Source organism: Musca domestica, unplaced genomic scaffold (assembly GCF_030504385.1).
Source record: "Musca domestica strain aabys unplaced genomic scaffold, Musca_domestica.polishedcontigs.V.1.1 20, whole genome shotgun sequence".
Classification (NCBI taxonomy): domain Eukaryota; kingdom Metazoa; phylum Arthropoda; class Insecta; order Diptera; family Muscidae; genus Musca; species Musca domestica.
In genome coordinates this window covers 3,659,020-3,668,676 of record NW_026712250.1, presented here as the reverse complement: position 1 = coordinate 3,668,676, position 9,657 = coordinate 3,659,020, and the positions used below count along the sequence as shown (strand labels likewise).

At 37.8% G+C, this 9,657-nt stretch overlaps 2 protein-coding genes and 1 non-coding gene across 4 annotated transcripts in view; 2 read left to right on the top strand and 1 right to left on the bottom strand.

The window, feature by feature from the left end:
- The first annotated feature begins 583 nt into the window (after nucleotides 1-583).
- Nucleotides 584-6,094, top strand: LOC101898876 (uncharacterized). 2 transcript variants are annotated; one of them, XM_005180404.4, is made up of 6 exons: nucleotides 584-1,903; nucleotides 1,961-2,769; nucleotides 2,971-3,196; nucleotides 3,271-3,491; nucleotides 3,667-3,892; nucleotides 3,964-6,094. In XM_005180404.4, the coding sequence occupies exons 1-6, from the start codon at nucleotides 1,331-1,333 to the stop codon at nucleotides 5,161-5,163; spliced, it is 3,255 nt and encodes a 1,084-aa protein (XP_005180461.2). In that variant the 5' UTR covers nucleotides 584-1,330; the 3' UTR covers nucleotides 5,164-6,094. The 2 variants fall into 2 exon arrangements, with proteins under 2 accessions (XP_005180461.2, XP_005180462.2); XM_005180405.4 differs by lacking the exons at nucleotides 2,971-3,196; nucleotides 3,271-3,491 and having other exon boundaries at nucleotides 586-1,903.
- A 264-nt stretch (nucleotides 6,095-6,358) lies between these two features.
- On the bottom strand, nucleotides 6,359-6,441 carry TRNAL-CAG (transfer RNA leucine (anticodon CAG)). The gene has a single exon. It is a non-coding gene; the product is annotated as a tRNA-Leu (tRNA).
- Nucleotides 6,442-8,734: 2,293 nt separating this feature from the next.
- The window catches only part of LOC101888465 (uncharacterized), a 71,687-nt gene continuing 70,764 nt past the window's right edge, over nucleotides 8,735-9,657 (top strand). The window contains exon 1 of the mRNA XM_059122358.1: nucleotides 8,735-9,313. Coding sequence (XP_058978341.1) covers nucleotides 9,290-9,313 — 24 coding nt within the window. The 5' untranslated portion in view covers nucleotides 8,735-9,289. The remainder of the gene's footprint in view (nucleotides 9,314-9,657) is intronic.

Genomic DNA, 9,657 nt, shown 5'->3' with positions numbered 1-9,657 from the left:
CATTTTTGTAGCCAGCATTCAATGGTGTTGCCAGCTGCAAAATTCTTCTATGACAGTTGTTCTTCATATAAATGGCATTAGTGGTCACGTAACGTAGCACAGCCACAGCAAACACAAGAAAATGTGCATGTACATAAAAAGAAAAATTAATATATTTATTCATTTTAAATCCTCCATAATATTAATATTTCCAATAACAGGATTTAGAAGAGGTGAAGAGCAAAACAAGTTGGAATTATTAAAATTTTAATCCAGTTTTTATAGAGGTGGTGCTATTAATTTATCCAGAATGCCAATAAACTGCCAGTTGCCAGGGATAAATAGGTCGACTTTTGCGCCACATATATGAAGGGAAGATATAATAATGTAAGCTTTTTTTGGTTAACTCCCATCTAAAAAAGCTCACAAATCATTGCGAAACTCTAACAATTGTAAAATTATTTGAAATTATACTTTCTTCTGGTTGCCAAGCGCTCTTAATAGGTAAAATAGAAATTTGATATCGTGTCACTATCGATTACTCGATTTCTCTTTATCTTCTCAATTGTTTGTTTGGCTTTAAGTCGACCTATGAACGCCTGCCCACAACCAAAAGAAGACGCCAAGCAATTGAAAACTCATTAATTTGTGAATTTTGTGGAAAATCTTTGAATTTGTGAAAAATATTAACAAGAAATTACTAATTTCAATATCAAATTAATGTCAAATTCATTAATATTGTTAATTTTTAAAAATATTAAGAAAATCTGCCATTTTAAAGACTTTTTGTAGTCGAATACACTATCAAGCGGGGGAATTTGTATACGAAAGCAAGCAAAACACAAACGCAGATAATTACGAAAGGAAGAAACAAACAATCAACAACGTCAGAGAACGAACAACAACAACTACAAAGCAAAAACAATTGCTCTTCTTCTTCATTGCAAAACCAACATAACCTCACTTTTTGTTGTCGAGTATATACCGAAACGTCAAAAACGCGCGTACTACACACAATCTATCCAAAATCTATAGAAAGCAAGCATAAAGGAACGAACGGCTGGAATAGTCAACCAGTCCAAGTGAAAATCAAAACGCTCTGCCAACAGCACAAAGGCAAGTGGTCGAAATTGGAAATAGAATTATTTGCTGTTAATTCTTTTTGTGCTGAACGTAGTTGGTGGTGTGCTGTAAACGAAGAGACGTGCATACGTTGTTTGGGCCTGTCCCATTGTTGCTGGAACAGAAACAGCAGCAGCAACAGTCACTTGACAATTTTTTTTCCACAGCCAAGGGAAAGAATTTTGCAAAAATTTCACCCAAACGAAAACAAAGTTTTCAACATATCAGAATGGAGGTGGACGATGCAATAGTTATGGCTGAAACGCCAACGCCAGCAACAAATGCCACAGTTAACGACGACAAGACTGTACTTGGTGCTGTCGATAGTGGCGAACAGGAACAAAACACACCAACTAGTTCGATAATAAAACAGAAACGTGCCAAACTAAAACATGACAAAGAAGAACCACCAGGAACGGATGCGGCTCACAATGAGACGGCTACACCGTTTAAATTAGAAGTTTCTGGTTCCGAAGATGAAGGTGGCGAGGAAGAAGAAGAAAACGATGGCGCAACCAGAGCTGCCATAAGGCGTAAATTATTGTCTACCCCATTGGAGGAGGATGCCACAGCAAATGATGGATTGGATGAGTACGAAACGGTGGCCTTGAAGAGAAAACGTTACGAGGTGAGACGTTCAGGATCCGAAGATTGTCTTTTGGGTTTTGATGAATTGAGTGGTGAGGCAGAGTTGGTAAAACCAGAGGATGTACAAGATAACAAAATGGAAAAGGAGGAAGCACCAAGTGTGGTGGCCGATGCTCAAGTTGTTACAACCGATCCACCTAAATCTGTAAAAAAGGTAAGTTAGTTAGTTAGTTTAAATGAGTTATATACCTTAACGTTATTGCTTTTACAGACACCACCACAAAAAACTGCTCAATCTCCTTCGCAAAATGCCTCACGTTCATCCTCAAAATCGCCCATGAGCCAGAAAGCAAAATCGCCAGCTCTACAGTCTCCCTCAAATAAGGTCGCCCAGAAAACACCACCCAAACCCCACATTGTGGCCGATGGAGAGGAGATAAATGGTGGCCAAGATGTCGACATGAAACCTGTGGTGCAAACTCCAAATTCCACGGCTGTTACCAAGAAGCCACTCTCTCCCCAAGATGAGTTCTATAAGAAGCCATTTGACTTTGGCTGGAAAAGAGAGCTGGTATGGCGTGCAAATATAGAAACCAGCAAAGATAAAGCTGATGTCTATTTTATAAGTCCTGCCGGCAAGAAATTGAGGGCCCGCAATGAAATCATCCCACTGCTGGAGGGTGATCTTACAATAGATCATTTTAGTTTTGCTAAAGAGCCTTTGGGTGCTGGTCCCGAGTTTGAAATTGTGCGTAGTGCTAAGCCATCGTCAAGATCATCGGTGGCCACAGCCACCCTGGCTGCTGCCCCTTCACCACCCATTGTAGGCAAAAGAGTGTCTAAACCTAAGGGTCCCAAAGGGGCAAGTCCACCTCCACAGGGCTGGACTCCTAGCAAGGCGTTAAAAGTCAACAATGCTGCGTTATTAAGTAGCTCCGGTAATCCAGGAAGACATTCAATGGGTTCACAGCATCATGCCCAGCAAAATATGACATCTACACCCGTTAGCAAGAGACACGATAATGCTTCCTCAACTGGTCACAACGCCAGTCATTCTTCAAAGAGCAGTAAATTGAAAAAGTAAGTTGGATTTGACTCTCATTGATCTGTCGGTATTTGTAGCATTTGTTGTATCCTCAAAAATCCCCCTCCCACATCTAAATTCAATTTTGTTTAGCTCGCTCTCGTTATTGCTTATTTTTTGTGGTCCTCTAGTTGCTATAACCAATTTGCTGCCAACAACAAAAAAACAACAAACATTGTTATCTTTTCTTTATATAGATCCTCTTCAACATCATCTCTAGGCAAAAGTGGTGATGGTGGTTCAAGTGGCAAATCTGCCAAGGAAACCTGTAATATTGGTTGTGTCAAAGCCCCCGGGCAATTGCCGCAATTGCAGTGTACAAAGTGTTTTTGTCTTTATCATCATGAGTGTGTGGGCATAGATCGACATAACAGTGACTATAGGACAACCTCTAGCACCAATGGTCGGGAATATATTTGTGAGGTGCTTAAAATTGAAATTTAAATGTTGTGTTTGTTGATGATGATGATGGTATTTGTCTTTGTTCTTTTTTGAAGGCTTGCAGCCCCAAATCTGTAACGAAACCCAGTAATCACTATGTTTCTGGAACAGTAGCAGCAACTGGAACCGCTACTGGGTCACCGAGCCCAAACAAGCCACCAAAACCAGCGGCAGTTAATAAAATGAGACAGGAAAACAAATATCCCCAAACAATAGCGGTGGTCAAGGGCAAGAAATATGTTATGGTAGCCAAGCCTTTGTCACTGCCGCCCAACGAGTGAGTTTTGTAAAGTATTGAATACGTTGTTTTCCTAACAAGCGCGAGAGCAGAGCGAGCATTTCCAATTTTCTTTCTAGGGGCATGTTTTTAGGCTAGCTGAAATAATATGCTAAACATAATTCCCATAGACTAATTATAATTTATGTTTTCCTTCTCTCCGAACTTCTTGCAGGCAAGTCAATGACATTGAAAATGACTTGAAACAGATAAATGAGAGTATATTAAAGAATCGCAAACAATCAAACAACTCTGCGGATGGTTATAATTCACATAATTCTCAAGTGGTTGCTGCTGCTCCCGTGGATCATTCTAGCAAAATATTTGCTACAAACTTCTTTGCCAATGTATCATATGCCTACGATTCATTGTTGTGTATAATGAAATATTTGAAAATCCATGTAAGTACTGGGAAAATAAATCGAAACGAAATTTGAAATAAAATTTTAATTTATTCTGTTGTGATTTCCAGGAACGCCCTCGAGCTGCAGCTGTTTGCAAACTATGGAACTTGGCCGCCAAGGATACATCGCTGTGGAAAACGGTACGCATGAAAAACTCCAAGGTATGCAGCTGGTCTGGTTTTGCAGCCGCCCTGAGACGTGGTGAAACCAAGCATTTGGATTTACGTAAAATGTTACAGCCCAGTGGCCGCAGTGAAGATTTGTGGAATGATTTCTGTGAAAACATTGGCACCGTATGCTCATTGGAAAGCATATATCTCTGCCGTTGTTCTTCACGCGTGGTTGAAAGTCTTTTCCAAAGCAATCGCAATTTACGTATTATAAATGCCCTGGCCATCAATGATGATACCATAAATCTCGAAAATATTTCTCGCCTAAATTCATTGGAAGAATTGCGTTTGAGAACCTGTGAATCGGGAGTGTTGGCTGGTGATCTAGCACCCTTGGCAACGCTGGACAAACTAACACATCTCTCCCTCACCTCCATCAAGGGTTTGGGTGAAAAGAGTGTTGAAGTTTTGGGTGAATTGAAAACTTTACGTTCCCTGGAGCTGGGTGAATGTGGGGATTTCGATAGCACCTTTGCCGAGGCCGTTTTACCCAAACTCATCAACTTACAGAGATTGCGTTTGGAAAATGGCTCGGTAACAAATGTCTGCACCTTGGAAATTCTGGACTCTGTGGCTCGTCTGGTGCAATTACATCAATTGGAATTGGTGAATTTCGACATCAAACCGGGATTCGATGAAAAGCTAAGTCTGTGTACCAACATTACAAAATTGCTCATCATTCCCACCTATATTTCGCAATCGGCAACCACAAATCAAATAGTCTTGAGTGCCGTCCAACAGGTGGCCGATACACTGAAAGTATTCACCTGGTGTGTCACAGTGGAACTGTTGCGTGTCACCGCCCTCTATGTGGATCAATGTGAGGAGTCCACCAAAAAGGAAAAACATCACTTTGATGAGTGTATACCAGTGTTGAAACCTGTGCCGGGAGCACCACCCAACGACGAGGATGAAGAAGAACTCAAGGCCCACAATGCCGATACCTCGGGTGAGGATGGCAATGGCGATGTACCGCAAATTGAAATTTTACCCCTGGACAAAGTTGAAACTATATTGGCCGAAAATTTACCCCATACCAAGTTCACGATTGTTAAGGTACCCTATCATGTGACATGTAAACAACAGTTGGTGGATTAGGACTACTAGGTGAGGGAGAATGAAAATGAACGGACCCCCCCTTCAGCTGTACACTTAGTGAAAGTGTATCTTTGATATTTTATTTACCTTTTAAAGGAACCCGAGAACTTCCAAGAAAAAAAAAAGGAAAGGAAGGCAAGCACCACAACACAAGAGAGGTCTTGGATTTGTAATGTAAACTGTTTTTTCTTGAAATTGTGTGTAATATTTGACTGAAATGGAAATTGTAATACAAAAACAAAAAGAGGAAAAGTTCGTTGGATTTTTTTTAACAAAAAAGAAAACTATTATTTTTGAACGAAAAAGAAAAGATAAAAAGAAGAACCCAACTCGTGTGTAAGGTTTTTAAGAATAACATAGTTTTTAGACTACATTAAGTTATATTATCTCTAACAGACATCCCTTGACCCCCCACCCCAAAAGATCCTGTCTCTAATGCTTTACAATTTCGAAAGCGAAATTGTAAGAATCGCCAGTTCGAAAGGAGCAATGAAACTGGATGGAACCCACTTTACAATAATCTGTTTAATTTTTAGGATATAACTAGCATAAAGTAGCCTAAGATATCACGTAACAACAGCAGCAGCAACAATAACCTTAAATTACTCTTGAAGCAGAGGAAGAATGGATGAATGGAAAATAAAAAAAAAACAGAGTTTTTAAACTTTTTTACTTTTGTTTTGATAATTTCAATACAAATATTGATTAAAATTTTAATTTACTTATTTCAAAAAAAGAAATGCGATAATGATATGCCACCACAAAACATACACAGAGACATCTTTTTAAGAAAACAACAACAAAAAAGAATTGATAAACATGAAGAACTGCTGGAGAGCAACAAGTGATTGATTATTTGTTGCAAGCAAAATAATGTTGCAATACTTTGTATATTTTTTTAAATAATAATTATAGATATAAATATAATACACATCTTTTTTTTTTTTTTGAATAAAAACTATGCTTATAGAATATTATTAAAAAATATTTGAAAAATAACAAGGAGAGTGGTTTTATTTTATTTCAAAAAAATTAAATATTGAATAAGTTTTTCAAGCTTGAAAAAAATATCCAATATTAGAAACATAAGGGTCGAATAAATTAAAAAAAAAATACTTAAATAATTTTAATATTTCTTGCAGAAAATGTAGTAATTTGACTAAAAATGTACGACAGAATTTAAAAAAAAAACCTTTGTCAGAAGTGGGATTCGAACCCACGCCTACAGAGTAGACTGCGACCTGAACGCAGCGCCTTAGACCACTCGGCCATCCTGACAGATGCCGGCTGTGCGGCAAAAGTACGTTTTGTTTATAGCGCTGTTGGCTGAGCTGAGCGATTACGTTTGCTTGCTCTCCAAGAACATATCATGGTTTTAACCCTCAATTAGCCAACTAGAGCCAATAGGGGTTGAAAGAATGCAAAAGGGAAATTACATTGCAGTTAGTGTCAGATTTTCAAAAATGGTAGAATTAAGAAGGTTAACCTCATGTCAAATAAGCATACAGGGTGAAATGAAAAAATTGCAACAACATCCGCAGAAATGGTTCGAAAAGTAAAGAAGCTCAAAACTCAAAAGAGTTAAAGGGTTGCTTTGCCGAAAGTGGTGAACTGCCGAATTTCGTTTTCTCCGATGAGAAAACATTCGTTGTCCAGCAGTTTGTAAACAAACAAAATGATCGTGTTTACTTGCCAAAGAGGTCAGCTGAAAATGTGCACCTTCGGTTGGCCACCAGAACTCAAGCGCCCGCCATAGTCATGGTGTGGGCTGCCATAACAGCCGATGGTCGCTCTCCGCTCGTATTAATCGACCGTGGCTTCGGAAAAAATGCCGAATATTATTGCGAAAATATTCGGGAGGGTGTATTAAAGCCTTGGGCACGCAAACATTTCGGCCGCAGACCTTTCACATTCCAACAGGACTCAGCACGCGCCACCCAAGAATGGTTACAAAATGAGGTTCCTCGCTTCATTTCCTGCGCACAATGGCCAACAAAATCTCCGGATACCAATCCGTTGGACTATTGTGTCTGGAGTATTTTGGAAAGCAAGGTTGGCACTAAAAATACCAAATTGTCAAAAACCTTAAGCAAGCGCTTCGCCGGGAATGGGCCTCAATACCGCAGAGCAATATTCGGGCAGCGTGTGAAGGTGACCAATTCGACCAAATCTAAACTTATTCTAAAATTTTATGCTATTTCCGACATTTTTTGCTTTCATTCAATAAAATTAAAAAAATGTAAAAATTATGGCGTTTGACTTTGTTGCAGATTTTTTTGTCTCACCCTGTAAATCGGACAGAGTCCATTATGAATGTTATATTTGTCAGAACGTTAGATTTGAATCGGGCTTAGGTCGGGCTCAAATTGGAAAATATCGGTTCCCTCTTCTTGCATACCTCTCCCTCGAGAGCTAAAAATGTTCAATACTATCTCTCAAAAAGTCCAAAATTAGTTTCCGTTTTTTCTTTAAATATAACAATACAGCAATCGGTTCACTTCCTCTGGTATCTCCCACACCAAAGTTTCAAAACAAAACATATACCTTAAATAACAATTCCGTGCGGAATTTATCTGTTGTCCCTATTTTGCGAATAATTGAGGAAAAATAACTTGGAAAGACGGTAACACTAATGGCTTTTTTCGTACCATGTGTAACCTATTTGTTGTGCAAATTTGAAGAGGTTCGTTTGTTTAATAATTTACAATATTTAATGACTTACGATATTAATGGAAGAATTGGATGTTGATAGTTCTGTGAAGTTACATAGAAGTTTAAAATTACCTTCCAGGGCGGCCAATTTTTCCAATGATTCTTCGGTGTATTTTTATTTTGTTATTTGAAAAGGCAAAAATATGGATGGTTCTAGAACTACAAGAATGTAAAAGTTTTTACTACGATAACCGATTTTCCCTTTATGATATCGAACAAAATTTGACAACTACTAGATTGTGTAGGTTCTGTAACAAAGCAATAATTGGAAGACATTGTGGTAATATGCATTTATAGCAATTATATAATGGTATCTCGATTTTAGGAATCTTAAAGGAATCGACCGCAATTAGCCACATTTTCACCTGTAATTCGGTAATTTGGCTTCGGTCCAATTTGCAATCGAATCTGCTGTAATTGGATATTTGGACATCTTTGTGGGCAGATTAACACCTCATCACCTCAAATATTAAAGATAGACCCAGCTTTGATTTAATATCTGATTTTCGTAATTTTTATGGCTTCGTTTAATTTTTCACTTCTTTAATTTTTTTTAATTTTTAATTTTTTTTTCGTTAATTTTTTTTTTAATTTTTTAGCATTTTTTGTATCAAATGTATCTACCTTCTGTTACATGGGCATCCATCCCCGTTTGTTACATATGTTCCCATATGAGTGTTCTCTTTTCATTAATCTTCGTGTTTGGTTTAACTCTCTCTCTCCCTCCCTATCTATTACTCCATTATTACATTGTTGTTTTATGTTGTGACTCTCTCGCTCTCTTTTGCAATGAGTCTTTCGCATTGCCAAGCATGAGTGTTGTTCGGTGTTTTGCCTGGCATAGCAGGCAGATAGATGGACAGTTAAAAACATTTAAACAATAACAGTCGACGTGAGCAAACGTAAACGCGCTTCTAACAAAAAAAGACACGAACGAAAATAAAAAAAATTAAAAAAATACTACATAATTATTGTTTTGACAGTTGTTGCGATTTTGTAAAGAGATATTTGATTGTTTATAACAAATGGTTGGTCATTAAAAAATTTATGTGATTTGAAAAAATATTTTATGTGAATTTTTGTTTAATTAAAGAAAAAAAAAAAAAAACAAAACTAGAATTTTGTAACTCAGCAGTTACAACAACCTAAACATAAGAAAGAATAATAAAAAAATTCAAAAAACAAAAAAAAATCCTGAAAAATCCTGTTTTCCGTGAAGAGTATACTTGAAATTGTGTTTCCAGTTATTATTCCAAGTGGATTATTGCAGCGAGCAAAACCCGGTCTGGTCCCGAAGTAAAACCTTTCAAGGCTACATTCCAGTTTCAAAGTAAAACAGCAACAACACCAGAAAAAAACTGCATTACATTTGCTGTTTTAAGGCTCCAACAACACAGCAGCAACAACAACAACGATGCGACAAACTACAGTTAACGAGGTAAGTTTTTCTTTGCGTTTTGTTCCTTTTCTTCTTCTTCTTCTTCTTCTATTACCTTTCTTGTAGGCAATTCTCGGTTGGGAATTTCTTCCCTCTGATTAGAAATGATGGCTGGGTCTTTGTTGTTGCTCGCCTGCCTTGCTCATTTAATGAGAAAGCAGCGGAAATGATCTGCAAGAAAATGAAGTTAATCATGATCATGACGTTGGTGTTGTTCTTGTTGTTAATGCCACATTCACTGCATGTAACAGTAGAAGCCCAAAGATGTCATCTTCTTTGTTTTTCCAACTCTAATTGTTCTAATTGCGGCATTTTTGCCTCTCTCAGTGTGCTCACACTCTTTT